Source organism: Bos mutus, chromosome 20 (assembly GCF_027580195.1).
Source record: "Bos mutus isolate GX-2022 chromosome 20, NWIPB_WYAK_1.1, whole genome shotgun sequence".
Classification (NCBI taxonomy): domain Eukaryota; kingdom Metazoa; phylum Chordata; class Mammalia; order Artiodactyla; family Bovidae; genus Bos; species Bos mutus.
Window position 1 is genome coordinate 53749485 of NC_091636.1, and position 15825 is coordinate 53765309.

At 35.4% G+C, this 15825-nt stretch overlaps 1 protein-coding gene across 2 annotated transcripts in view; it reads left to right on the forward strand.

The window, feature by feature from the left end:
- The window catches only part of CDH18 (cadherin 18), a 413479-nt gene that overhangs the window by 356621 nt on the left and 41033 nt on the right, over nt 1–15825 (forward strand). For both annotated transcript variants that reach the window (XM_005899707.2, XM_070357847.1), the window contains one exon: nt 15682–15799. In XM_005899707.2, the coding sequence (XP_005899769.1) occupies nt 15682–15799 (118 nt within the window). The remainder of the gene's footprint in view (nt 1–15681; nt 15800–15825) is intronic.

Consider the following 15825-nt stretch of genomic DNA (forward strand, 5'->3'; position numbering starts at 1 on the left):
TTTCTGAATGTTGAGTTTTAAGCCAACTTTTTCACTCACCTCTTTCACTTTCATCAAGAGACTTTTCAGTTCTTCTTTGCTTTCTGCCATAAGGTTGGTGTCATCTGCATATCTGAGATTATTGATATTTCTCCTGGCAATCTTGATTCCAGCTTGTGCTTCATCCAGCCCAGTGTTTCTCATAATGGAGAAAAATAAAAATTAAATAAAATAATGTAAACTTAAAGAAGTATATGTCAGCATTTATATTAAAATGACATAACCAAAATACTTTAAAAATATCTATTCTCATAATAGGTAAGAAAAAATGTCAACTTAATGTTGTTTATAAGAGATCCATAGTCAATATAGTAAAAAGCTTGAAAGAAAAATCAAGAAATTACTTGCATAATTGCCACATACATACTCACCAACTACATACACACATACAAAGATACAAATTATCCAAGGAAATATTGGTAATATACAGAAGCACACTTATTGATATAAAAGGGTCAATGCAATAGACAGAAACAATTTTAAATTTTATATATTTATCAAAATTTCTTCAAAATAAATAAAGTAAAAATGTATAGTAAAATAAAGAAAAATATACAAGTCCATTATTATATTGTGAGTTTTCGTATGGTTTTGCAAGAAATTGATAGAATAATAACATAAAATGTTAGTAAATAAGCTAAAAATTTGAGCACCACAATTAACCAAGCATTACTGTTTAACACATACATAATATTGCAGTGAACAAATTTAAATTACATTGGTTAAAATTTTACATAGATATTGACCAAATTTCTTCCATATTCAGCAGCACAAAGCAAGTTTTAGTAATTGTCAATATTTGACTTTATCTTATTACAATAAAATAATGTTAGATACTAATTCAAAAATATTACTAGAAAAACTCCACCAAAATTTAAGTCATTTCTAAATAAGCATGAGCCAATAAAGTAATAAAAATTGAAAATATTTCCATGGAATTATAATCAAAATATACTGTATCAAAAAGAAAAAAAAAAAAGGCAATCAGTTTTTTACTCATTTTATAGTGATAACAAAAGTTTGAAATCAAAACTTGTAAGGATATAATTTGAATTATATTCTCTTTCATGAACATAGAAATATCATAAACAAAATATTGTCAAAGAGAATCCAGGAAAAGTAATACTTTAAATTGGAAAGGAGAAAAATTAAAACTCATTTTGATAGATGAAACAAAATTTTTGATAAAGTTAAATACTCATTATTAATAGCAGTGCTACTAATAGTAGTGATGATACCACTACATTGCTATTGTTTGTGACCCCATGAACTGTAGCCCACCGGGCTCCTCTGTCCATGGGATTTCCTAGGCAAGAATACTGGAGTGGGTAGCCGTTTCCTTCTCCAGGGGATCTTCCCAACCTGGGGACTGAACCTGTGTCTCATGTCTCCTGCATTGGCAGTCACATTCTCTACCTCTAGTACCACCTGGGAAGCCTTTTTTTAAAAAATATAACTGTTATTATTTTTGAGAAGTAATTGCTAGGCTTGAAACCCCAAAGTTCTAATATATATTTTTAATATAAATTTATTTATTTTAATTGGAGGCTAATTACTTAACAATATTATAGTGATTTTGCCATACATTGAATCCGCCATGAGTGTACATGTGTTCCCCGTCCTGAACCCCCCTCCCACCTCCCTCCCCATACCATCCCTCTGGGTCATCCCAGTGCACCAGCACCGAGCACCCTGTCTCATGCATGGAACCTGGACAGGCGATTCGTTTCACATATGGTAATATACATGTTTCAATGTCATTCTCCCAAATCATCCCACCCTCTCCCTCTCCCACAGACTCCAAAAGACTGTTCTCTACATCTGTGTCACTTTTGCTATCTCGCATACAGGGTTATCGTTACCATCTTTCTAGATTCCATATATATACGTTAGTATACTGTACTGGTGGAGAGGCAATGGCAACCCACTCCAGTACTCTTGCCTGGAAAATCCCATGGATGGAGGGGCCTGGTAGGCTGCAGTCCATGGGGTCGCTAGGAGTCGGATATGACTGAGTGACTTCACTTTATTTTTTCACTTTCATGCATTGGAGAAGGAAATGGCAACCCACTCCAGTGTTCTTGCCTGGAGAATCCCAGGGACCGGGGAACCTGGTGAGCTGCCGTCTATGGGGTCGCACAGAGTTGGACACGACTGAAGCGACTTAGCAGCAGCAATTAAAAGCTGAAACTCCAGTGTTTTGGCCACCTCATGCGAAGAGTTGACTCACTGGAAAAGACTCTGATGCTGGGAGGGATTGGGGGCAGGAGGAAAAGGGGATGACAGAGGATGAGATGGCTGGATAGCATCACCGACTCGATGGACATGAGTTTGGGTGAACTCCGGGAGTTGGTGTTGGACAGGGAGGCCTGGCGTGCTGTGATTCATGGGGTAGCAAAAGAGTTGGACACACTGAGCGACTGAACTGAACTGAACTGAACTGATACTGTATTGGTGTTTTTCTTTCTGGCTTACTTCACTCTGTATAATAGGCTCCAGTTTCATCCACCTCATTAGAACTGATTAAAATGTATTCTTTTTAATGGCTGAGTAATATTCCAGTGTGTATATGTGCCACATCTTTCTTATCAATTTATCTGCTGATGGACATCTAGGTTGCTTCCAGGCCCTGGCTATTATAAACAATGCTGCGATGAACATTGGAGTACACGTGTCTCTTTCAATTCTGGTTTCCTTGGTGTGTATTCCCAGTAGTGGAATTGCTGGGTCATAAGGCAGTTCTATTTCCAGTTTTTAAGGAAACTCACACTGTTCTCCATAGTGGCTGTACTAGTTTGCATTCTCACCAACAGTGTGAAATGGTTCCCTTTTCTCCACACCCTCTCCAGCATTTATTGCTTGTAGACTTTTGGAGAGCAGCCATTCTGACTGGCATGAAATGGCACCTCATTGTGGTTTTGATTTGCATTTCTCTGATAATGAGTGATGTTGAGCATCTTTTCATGTGTTTGTTAGCCATCTGTATGTCTTTTTTTGAGAAATGTCTGTTTAGTTCTTTTGGCCCATTTTTTGATTGGGTCTTTTATTTTTCTGGAATTGAGCTGCAGGAGTTGCTCTTATATTTTTGAGATTAATTCTTTGTCAGTTGCTTCATTTGCTATTATTTTCTCCCATTCTGAAGGCTGTCTTTTCACCTTGCTTATAGTTTCCTTTGTTGTGCAGAAGCTTTTAATTTTAATTAGGTCCCATTTGTTTAGTTTTGCTTTTATTTCCAATATTCTGGGAGGTGGGTCATAGATGATCCTGTTGTCATTTATGTCAGAGGGTGTTTTGCCTATGTTTTCCTCTAGGAGTTTTATAGTTTCTGGTCTTACGTTTAGATCTTTAATCGAGTTTGAGTTTATTTTTGTATATAGTGTTAGAAAGTGTTCTAGTTTCATTCTTTTACAAGTGGTTGACCAGTTTTCCCAGCACCATTTGTTAAAGAGATTATCTTTTCTCCATTGTGTATTCTTGCCTCATTTGTTGAAGATAAGGTGTCCATAGGTGTGTGGATTTATCTCTGTGCTTTCTATTTTGTTCCACTGATCTATATTTCTGTCTTTGTGCCAGTACCATACCATCTTGATGACTGTGGTTTTGTAGTAGAGCTTGAATTCCACCAGGTTGATTCCTCCAGTTCCATTCTTCTTTCTCAAGATTGCTTTGGCTATTTGAGGTTTTTTGTATTTCCATATAAATTGTGAAATTATTTGTTCTAGTTCTGTGAAAAATACCATTGGTAGCTTGATAGGGATTGCATTGAATCTATAGATTGCTTTGGGTAGTATACCCATTTTCACTATATTGATTCTTCCAATCCATGAACATGGTATATTTCTCCATCTATTAGTGTCTTCTTTGATTTCTTTCATCATTGTTTTATAGTTTTCTATATATAGGTCTTTTTCTTTAGGTAGATATATTCTAAGTATTTTATTCTTTTCATTGCAGTGGTGAATGGAATTGTTTCCCTAATTTCTCTTTCTGTTTTCTCATTGTTAGTGTATAGGAATGCAAGAGATTTCTTTGTTAATTTTATATCCTGCAAATATTATATTCATTGATTTTACTATATTCATTGACTAGCTCTAGTAATTTTCTGGTGGAATCTTTAGGATTTTCTATGTAGAGTATCATGTCATCTGTAAACCGTGAGAGTTTTACTTCTTTTCCAATCTGATTCCATTTATTTTTTTTCTGACTGATTGTTGTGGCCAAAACTTCCAAAACTATGTTGAATAGTAGTGGTGAGAATGGGCACCCTTGTCTTGCTCTGACTTTAGGGAAATGCTTTCAATTTTTCACCATTAAGGATAATGTTCTAATATATTTAAATTAGATTATGTGATTACTTTATGTTCTTTAAGCACTATATTCACATTTAATATAATTACTGTCTTTACTATCACAGTATCACATGATTTTAGTTGTCACTATAAGGAAAATATTCTTTTTGTATCTGAGATTTTTCCAAGTCTTTTACCAAAATGAATTTAGATTTTTCATTGAGGGGATAAAAACATCATGTTTACATATTGTTTATTACACCTGTATTTAAACAAATCATTACCCATTCAGTTCTATGAGCAACCCATTATAGAGAAAAATGGTCTTAATCTTTCTGTTACTTAATTTTACATGGGTGCAGTCACAATCTACAGTGATTTTTCGAGACCCCAAAATAAAGTCTGTCACTATTTCCACTGTTTCCTATCTATTTGCCATGGATGATGGGACCAGATGCTATGATCTTAGTTTTCTGAATGTTGAGTTTTAAGCCAACTTTTTCACTCACCTCTTTCACTTTCATCAAGAGACTTTTCAGTTCTTCTTTGCTTTTTCTGCCATAAGGTTGGTGTCATCTGCATATCTGAGATTATTGATATTTCTCCTGGCAATCTTGATTCCAGCTTGTGCTTCATCCAGCCCAGTGTTTCGTAATGGAGAAAAATAAAAATTAAATAAAATAATGTAAACTTAAAGAAGTATATGTCAGCATTTATATTAAAATGACATAACCAAAATACTTTTAAAAATATCTATTCTCATAATAGGTAAGAAAAAAATGTCAACTTAATGTTGTTTATAAGAGATCCATAGTCAATATAGTAAAAAGCTTGAAAGAAAAATCAAGAAATTACTTGCATAATTGCCACATACATACTCACCAACTACATACACACATACAAAGATACAAATTATCCAAGGAAATATTGGTAATATACAGAAGCACACTTATTGATATAAAAGGGTCAATGCAATAGACAGAAACAATTTTAAATTTTATATATTTATCAAAATTTCTTCAAAATAAATAAAGTAAAAATGTATAGTAAAATAAAGAAAATATACAAGTCCATTATTATATTGTGAGTTTTTCGTATGGTTTTGCAAGAAATTGATAGAATAATAACATAAAATGTTAGTAAATAAGCTAAAAAATTTGAGCACCACAATTAACCAAGCATTACTGTTTAACACATACATAATATTGCAGTGAACAAATTTAAATTACATTGGTTAAAATTTTACATAGATATTGACCAAATTTCTTCCATATTCAGCAGCACAAAGCAAGTTTTAGTAATTGTCAATATTTGACTTTATCTTATTACAATAAAATAATGTTAGATACTAATTCAAAATATTACTAGAAAAACTCCACCAAAATTTAAGTCATTTCTAAATAAGCATGAGCCAATAAAGTAATAAAATTGAAAATATTTCCATGGAATTATAATCAAAATATACTGTATCAAAAAAAAAAAAAAAGGCAATCAGTTTTTTACTCATTTTATAGTGATAATAAAAAAGTTTGAAATCAAAACTTGTAAGGATATAATTTGAATTATATTCTCTTTCATGAACATAGAAATATCATAAACAAAAATATTGTCAAAGAGAATCCAGGAAAAGTAATACTTTAAATTGGAAAGGAGAAAAATTAAAACTCATTTTGATAGATGAAACAAAATTTTTGATAAAGTTAAATACTCATTATTAATAGCAGTGCTACTAATAGTAGTGATGATACCACTACATTGCTATTGTTTGTGACCCCATGAACTGTAGCCCACCAGGCTCCTCTGTCCATGGATTTCTAGGCAAGAATACTGGAGTGGGTAGCCGTTTCCTTCTCCAGGGATCTTCCCAACCTGGGGACTGAACCTGTGTCTCATGTCTCCTGCATTGGCAGTCACATTCTCTACCTCTAGTACCACCTGGGAAGCCTTTTTTAAAAATATAACTGTTATTATTTTTGAGAAGTAATTGCTAGGCTTGAAACCCCAAAGTTCTAATATATATTTTTAATATAAATTTATTTATTTTAATTGGAGGCTAATTACTTAACAATATTATAGTGATTTTGCCATACATTGAATCCGCCATGATGAGTGTACATGTGTTCCCCGTCCTGAACCCCCTCCCACCTCCCTCCCCATACCATCCCTCTGGGTCATCCCAGTGCACCAGCACCGAGCACCCTGTCTCATGCATGGAACCTGGACAGGCGATTCGTTTCACATATGGTAATATACATGTTTCAATGTCATTCTCCCAAATCATCCCACCCTCTCCCTCTCCCACAGACTCCAAAAGACTGTTCTCTACATCTGTGTCACTTTTGCTATCTCGCATACAGGGTTATCGTTACCATCTTTCTAGATTCCATATATATACGTTAGTATACTGTACTGGTGGAGAGGCAATGGCAACCCACTCCAGTACTCTTGCCTGGAAAATCCCATGGATGGAGGGGCCTGGTAGGCTGCAGTCCATGGGGTCGCTAGGAGTCGGATATGACTGAGTGACTTCACTTTATTTTTTCACTTTCGTGCATTGGAGAAGGAAATGGCAACCCACTCCAGTGTTCTTGCCTGGAGAATCCCAGGGACCGGGGAACCTGGTGAGCTGCCGTCTATGGGGTCGCACAGAGTTGGACACGACTGAAGCGACTTAGCAGCAGCAATTAAAAGCTGAAACTCCAGTGTTTTGGCCACCTCATGCGAAGAGTTGACTCACTGGAAAAGACTCTGATGCTGGGAGGGATTGGGGGCAGGAGGAAAAGGGGATGACAGAGGATGAGATGGCTGGATAGCATCACCGACTCGATGGACATGAGTTTGGGTGAACTCCGGGAGTTGGTGTTGGACAGGGAGGCCTGGCGTGCTGTGATTCATGGGGTAGCAAAGAGTTGGACACACTGAGCGACTGAACTGAACTGAACTGAACTGATACTGTATTGGTGTTTTTCTTTCTGGCTTACTTCACTCTGTATAATAGGCTCCAGTTTCATCCACCTCATTAGAACTGATTAAAATGTATTCTTTTTAATGGCTGAGTAATATTCCAGTGTGTATATGTGCCACATCTTTCTTATCAATTTATCTGCTGATGGACATCTAGGTTGCTTCCAGGCCCTGGCTATTATAAACAATGCTGCGATGAACATTGGAGTACACGTGTCTCTTTCAATTCTGGTTTCCTTGGTGTGTATTCCCAGTAGTGGAATTGCTGGGTCATAAGGCAGTTCTATTTCCAGTTTTTTAAGGAAACTCCACACTGTTCTCCATAGTGGCTGTACTAGTTTGCATTCTCACCAACAGTGTGAAATGGTTCCCTTTTCTCCACACCCTCTCCAGCATTTATTGCTTGTAGACTTTTGGAGAGCAGCCATTCTGACTGGCATGAAATGGCACCTCATTGTGGTTTTGATTTGCATTTCTCTGATAATGAGTGATGTTGAGCATCTTTTCATGTGTTTGTTAGCCATCTGTATGTCTTTTTTTGAGAAATGTCTGTTTAGTTCTTTTGGCACATTTTTTGATTGGGTCTTTTATTTTTCTGGAATTGAGCTGCAGGAGTTGCTCTTATATTTTTGAGATTAATTCTTTGTCAGTTGCTTCATTTGCTATTATTTTCTCCCATTCTGAAGGCTGTCTTTTCACCTTGCTTATAGTTTCCTTTGTTGTGCAGAAGCTTTTAATTTTAATTAGGTCCCATTTGTTTAGTTTTGCTTTTATTTCCAATATTCTGGGAGGTGGGTCATAGATGATCCTGTTGTCATTTATGTCAGAGGGTGTTTTGCCTATGTTTTCCTCTAGGAGTTTTATAGTTTCTGGTCTTACGTTTAGATCTTTAATCGAGTTTGAGTTTATTTTTGTATATAGTGTTAGAAAGTGTTCTAGTTTCATTCTTTTACAAGTGGTTGACCAGTTTTCCCAGCACCATTTGTTAAAGAGATTATCTTTTCTCCATTGTGTATTCTTGCCTCATTTGTTGAAGATAAGGTGTCCATAGGTGTGTGGATTTATCTCTGTGCTTTCTATTTTGTTCCACTGATCTATACTTCTGTCTTTGTGCCAGTACCATACCATCTTGATGACTGTGGTTTTGTAGTAGAGCTTGAATTCCACCAGGTTGATTCCTCCAGTTCCATTCTTCTTTCTCAAGATTGCTTTGGCTATTTGAGGTTTTTTGTATTTCCATATAAATTGTGAGATTATTTGTTCTAGTTCTGTGAAAAATACCATTGGTAGCTTGATAAGGATTGCATTGCATCTATAGATTGCTTTGGGTAGTATACCCATTTTCACTATATTGATTCTTCCAATCCATGAACATGGTATATTTCTCCATCTATTTGTGTCTTCTTTGATTTCTTTCATCATTGTTTTATAGTTTTCTATATATAGGTCTTTTTTCTTTAGGTAGATATATTCCTAAGTATTTTATTCTTTTCATTGCAGTGGTGAATGGAATTGTTTCCCTAATTTCTCTTTCTGTTTTCTCATTGTTAGTGTATAGGAATGCAAGAGATTTCTTTGTTAATTTTATATCCTGCAAATATTATATTCATTGATTTTACTATATTCATTGACTAGCTCTAGTAATTTTCTGGTGGAATCTTTAGGATTTTCTATGTAGAGTATCATGTCATCTGTAAACCGTGAGAGTTTTACTTCTTTTCCAATCTGGATTCCATTTATTTCTTTTTCTGACTGATTGTTGTGGCCAAAACTTCCAAAACTATGTTGAATAGTAGTGGTGAGAATGGGCACCCTTGTCTTGCTCCTGACTTTAGGGGAAATGCTTTCAATTTTTCACCATTAAGGATAATGTTCTAATATATTTAAATTAGATTATGTGATTACTTTGCATTCTTTAAGCACTATATTCACATTTAATATAATTGCTGTCTTTACTATCACAGTATCACATGATTTTAGTTGTCACTATAAGGAAAATATTCTTTTTTGTATCTGAGATTTTTCCAAGTCTTTTACCAAAATGAATTTAGATTTTTCATTGAGGGGATAAAAACATCATGTTTACATATTGTTTATTACACCTGTATTTAAACAAATCATTACCCATTCAGTTCTATGAGCAACCCATTATAGAGAAAAATGGTCTTAATCTTTCTGTTACTTAATTTTACAGATTTTGGCTCATTTAATCTTAGTGTTATACCATTTCTGGAGAAACTGTATATTTTGAGGCAGAGTTGGAATAGGAAACTACTCAAATAATTATTTGTGAAATAGGTTTTCCTAAGCGTATTTGTATTGCAACAGTTCCTCTTTCTATGACAATTACTTTTAGAATTGCCAACACTTCTATTATGGATGTTGTGCATTTAAATATAGCAGCATGTGGCTATGACAGAGACTGGTCTTTTCTGAAAGCAGAGGTTCAAACCACATGTAATAGTAGAGTTCTGGTTGGTGCAGGTATCAATATAAACTTCTGAGTTAATATATTTTCCTACTCTGGAAAAAATCTTTTGCATATGTTTTTATGAAAAAATTTTAAAGGAAAATCATGCATGCATGAAATTTTAAATCACTTCTCAAGTAGAGTGAATTCAAAATACTTAAGATGTGCCAATAACTAGGAAGTTTGAAAAATAGCAAAGGGAATTCTTTCTGTCTTATTCATATTGAATTTTTCCTCTGTATTTTTTATACGTAAACTTAGAAAACAAAACATATAAAAGAAAATATTTCACTACATAACACCAACCTCTGCCCACAAAATATCCAATTATTAATAGTACAGATCAGATCAGATCAGATCAGTCCCTCAGTTGTGTCCGACTCTTTGTGACCCCATGAATTGCAGCACACCGGGCCTCCCTGTCCATCACCAACTCCCGGAGTTCACTGAGACTCACGTCCATCGAGTCAGTGATGCCATCCAGCCATCTCATCCTCTGTCATCCCCTTCCCCTCTTGCCCCCAATCCCTCCCAGCATCAGAGTCTTTTCCAATGAGTCAACTCTTTGCATGAGGTGGCCAAAGTACTGGAGTTTCAGCTTTAGCATCATTCCTTCCAAAGAAATCCTGGGGCTGATCTCTTTCAGAATGGACTGGTTGGATCTCCTTGCAGTCCAAGAGACTCTCAAGAGTCTTCTCCAACACCACAGTTCAAAAGCATCAATCTCCAGCTACTTGTCAAAGTTAAACTTCAACTAAGTAACAAAAGTTGGTATTATTTTCAATGATCATTTAAGATCATATTGTAGAGCAAACTCAATTAATTTTAAAGAAGATGCAATGCATTCCATAGAATTTTTTCTTCATTTTAAGTCTTAGATGGAGTTAGCACATTTCCCAGATAGAAAACTATGTTATTTGTATAAATTTCTGACACTATTTTTCCTAATAAAATACTCTATAAGTAATGGATTTAATATGCTTTAAACATATTTAAACAAGGGGATTGAAAGTGGAAGTGTTTGTTGCTCAGTCATATCCACCTCTTTGCGACCCCATGGACCATAGCCCACCAGGCTCCTCTGTCCATGGAATTCTTCAGGAAAGAATACTGGAGTGGTTAGCCATTTCCTTCTCCAGGGATTGATCCTAGGTCTACTTGCATTGCAGGCAGAATTTTTGCCATCTAAACCACTAGAGAAGCCCAAACAAGGGGATACATTTAATAAAAGAAATATAAAATTGGTTTTAATTAGTTTCTACCAAAAGTGTATCCTTATTCATGGGCATTATCAAAAAATTCTAGTAAGTATTTATAAATACAACTCATCAATTTGAGTTTTTCTCCTTTTGTTAGAGTAAATCTCAGGTCTTTCAAAGTAATTAAAGACTTTACACACTTAATACATAATGTGCAAGTGATAAAAAACATTTGAGTTCAGTTAGAAGGTATGCTATGCTATGCTAAGTAACTTCAGTCGTGTCCGATTCTGTGTGACCCCATAGACAGCAGCCTATCAGGCTCCCCTGTCCCTGGGATTCTCCAGGCAAGAACACGAGTGGGTTGCCATTTCCTTCTCCAATGCATGAAAGTGAGAAGAGAAAGTGAAGTCGCTCAGTCGTGTCCCACTCTTAGCGACCCCATGGTCTGCAGCCTACCAGGCTCCTCCATCCATGGGATTTTCCAGGCAAGATACTGGAGTGGGGTGCCATTGCCTTCTCCGTTAGAAGGTATGAGAGTCAGAAAATAAAGTTTTATGGATCATACATCACCACCCAGTTGCACAAGCAGAGAGCACAAAAACTAAACAGAGTAGATAAATCAGTAAGTCTGAGAAAAGTGTAGAAAATATTGATAAAAGTGACATAGCAACTATCTAGATATCTGCCAGAAGTGTAAATCTCCTAAAAATCAGAAACATGTTTAACTTTCAAGTATGTTTTCTAAAAAATGTCTAAGGAAACAAATGAATATCCCATTTCCTATTGACAGAGAAAAAGTTAATAATAAAATAACCAATAGAGAAATTAAATATGCCTTCTCTCATCAAGAGAATATCTAGGAGTGGTAGATTAAAAAAAGACCAACATACTAGGTTTTTGGAAGCATCTTTCAAAAGTATTATGGAAAAATATTTAAGTATAGATGCATGTCCAACAATTCTACAAAAGTTCAAGATGTATGGTTCACTCTTAAACAAAATATGTGAACCAAATTATCATTTATTATGTAGATGAGACCTTGATCCCTTTCTGAGGAAAACATATGTACTCTATGTGAACTTTCTGGTAAACTGAGATTTGAAATTACCTGCAAGAAAATGGGAAGATTTATATTTTAAAGTTAATAGAAAAAAAAGTGTAAATATAATAGAATATGAATTATACCAATGTTTAACAAATTGAATAGGGTCATGTTTGTAAAAATATTAAGAAAATTTAAAATAAATTATAAATTAACTTTGAAAGGAGAAAATTGTTTCAAAGAAGTGATAGCAATAAGCATATAATAGCTCAGTTAATTTAATTGTTCTTTACCAACCCCCTCCAAAATTGCTTTCTAAGATAAGAGATAAACTTGCAAGTATGTCAGCATATTATGAGGTATCATTGAGAAAATAATATTGCCCATTTGAGAATCACAATGAATGAAAAATAGGGGTGGGAAAATATTTATTTCTTCCCTCAAAAAATTTACACAGCTGTCCACAGAAATTTATACAATTTCTGTGGGAAACTGGTTCCAACATCCCCCTTCTGTCCCTGGGATACCAAAATCCATAAATGCTCAAATCCTTTATATCAGTGGTGTAGTATTTGCATATAAACTTCACACATCCTTCTATATATTTTAAAATCATCTCTGGTAATTACAATATATGATACAATGTAAATATCATGTAAATAGTTGTAACTACAACATAAAGACCATTTAAATAGTTGCCACTGCATGGCAGTTTCAAGTTTCACTTTTTGGAAGTTTCTGAATTTTTAAGAAACATTTTTAGTCCATGGTGGTTGAGTCCACAGACTCAGAACCATGGATATGAAGGGTTGACTGTATTTGTTTTACTTACTTATCCCTGAAAATGTGATATTTTATTTCCATCTGATACTAAGTAACTAATATGTAGAAACTGCAATTGTGTTTTTAGAATCTGCACATTCTAATTAAACTTGACTACACTAAAGTCTTTAACTGTGTGGATAACAACAGACTGTGAAAAATTCTTAAAGAGATGGAAATACCAGACCGCCTGACCTGCCTCCTGAGAAACCTGTATGCCAGTCAAGAAGAAACAGTTAGAAGTGGACATGGAACAATGGACTGGTTCCAAATTGGAAAAGGAGTACATCAAGGCTGTATATTGTCACCCTGCTTATTTAACCTATACGCAGAATATAACATGTGAAATGCTGGACTGGATGAAGCACAAACAGGAAGTAAGCTTGCCAGGAGAAATACCAGTAAATTCAAACATGCAGATGATACCACTCTAATGGCAGAAAGCAAAGAGGGAATAGTCTCTTAATGAGGGTGAAAAAGAGTGAAAAAGCTGACTTAAAACTCAACATTCAAAAAACTAACATCATGGTATTCGGTCCTATCACTTTATGGCAAATAGATTGGGAAACAATGGAAACAGTGACTGAGTTTATTTTCTTGGACTCCAAAATCAGTATGAACAGTGAATGTAACGGCAGCTACAAAATAAAAAAGATGCTTGCTCCTCGGAAGAAAAACCGTGACAAACCTACACAGCATGTTAAAAAGCAGACAAAATAAAAAAAAACAGAGACATTACTTTGTGGACAAAGGTCCATATAGTCAAAGCTATGGCTTTTCCAGTAGTCATGTATGGATGTGAGAGCTCTACCATAAAGTAGGCTGAGCACTGAATAATTGATGTTTTCTAATTGTGGTGCTGGATAAGACTTTTGAGAACCCCTTGGTAAGCAAGGAGATCAAACTAGTCGATCCTAAAGGAAATCAACCTTGAACATTCACTGGAAGGACTGATGCTTAAACTGAAGCTCCAATATGTTGACCACCTGATGCAAAGAGCCAATTCACTGAAAAAGACCTGATGCTGGAAAAGATTGAGGGCAGGAGGAGAAGAGGGCAACAGAGGACGAGATGGCACTCCTGACTCAATGAACATGAGTTTGAGCAACTCTGGGAGATGGTGAAGGACAGGAAAGCCTGGCGTGCTACAGTCAGTGGAATTGCAAAGAGTCAGACATGACAGGACCGAACATCAACAATAAACTATAGAACTTTTCCTGCACTCAAAAAAAAGTCATCAAGTTTCCTTCTGATTATCCATCAATTTATTCTATTTATAGTCAGAAGGCAATAACAACAACAACAAAATTCTGTCCAGAGACTAGTTGTACTTTAAGTGAGAAAAAAATTCAGCAATTATGTAAATGTTCAGTTCATATATAAATGATATGGTAATATGGAGTGAAATAATGAAGAGAAGGATAGAATGTGTGTGTGTGTGTGTGTGTGTGTGTGTGTGTGTGTGTTTGAGGGGCTGGGGGTCTTTTACCAGGATCTCTTGCTGAGAGAATACTGGCTGAGTGGTGATGGAAAAGAATGTAAAGAGTGACCCTTGGGACTATATGCTGCTGCTAAGTTGCTTCAGTCGTGTCCGACTCTGTGCGACCCCATAGACGGCAGCCCACCAGGCTCCCCCATCCCTGGGATTCTCCAGGCAAGAACACTGGAGTGGGGTGCCACTGCCTTCTCTGAGGGACTATATGGAGGAAGTTAATCACGTCTGTATCTTGAGGCCCTTTCTTCATGTTCACTTCATGAAAGCACATCCCCTTCTGGTCCTACTTGCCCTGACCACTCATTCTCACTACTTCGATATTTCTTCGCTTCTCCCTTGCAAACTAATGGGCTCAGTACTTGGAAAGGAATTTATCTTTTAACTCTGATGCATACTGGTGGTTTGTTTCACTTGTAAAATATTGAAATGGAGTGAATGAAAATGGGTAAAATATTCTTAGTAACCATGTCAGTTTTTGAAATGTATGTACTATATTTCACATGCAGAAAATGCTATTTTTCTGGCTCTTCTTCACCTCTGTCTGTTTTCAGTTTCTCTACAGAAACACTATAAAGAGGATACCTAAGCTTTAGGATACCATTTTTTTTCAAAGGGAAAATATTATTTTATTCGTTTCAAATATTGTTTTTAAAGATTGTGATGAGTATAAATATTGGAATGTGTGTATTGCTCTTAAGCTACCTGGAATATTTAATTTATGTATTCTAACTTTCTCTGTTCCTTAAAGTACATGAAGTCCAAATTTTGGCATTGCTTTCTCTCAAACACCAGGATGAAAAATATATCATAAAGCTCTGCATGATTTAGTTTTACTTCTGTCACTATTTTACAGATTTGAGGCACATCACATTCCTTTTGGGACTCAGAGTCTTCCTCTCTAAAATTCAGGGTCTAGATCATGATCTCAGAGGTCTCCTGAAACAAAAATTATGACTCTAGTGCCTTTGTGTTTTCTGACTGAGCCCAACATGTACTGAAAGGCTGTTCTACATCAACACTGGGATATTTGTATTTTTACAAACAATACTTCATGTCTCCCCAAACAGGTGTTCACACAAAACCTTACAACTAATTGGCCTCAAGATACTGTGGATAATAAAGGAAAACACACACACACACACATTAAATATTTGTGGCATTCTGGAAAAAAAAATTGTGAATGATTGTAAGGTATGCCATACTACATTTCTTAAAGTCTAATGCAATGGAGAGCAAATTAGTTAATTCTGTCATTAGAATAAGCATTTGAAAACACTCAAGTTGGATATTGAAATGTTATAATTGAAATCAAGGAAAGAGCTAAATTAAATTTACTCTTAATTTTGTGTTTTCTTTAGGTTATTCATACCATCAGTGCCACTGATAAAGACGATTTTGCCAATGGACCAAGGTTTAACTTCTTTCTTGATGAACATCTGTCTATAAACCCAAACTTCACTCTGAAAGATAATGAAGGTGAACATGCATTCATATATTTTTTG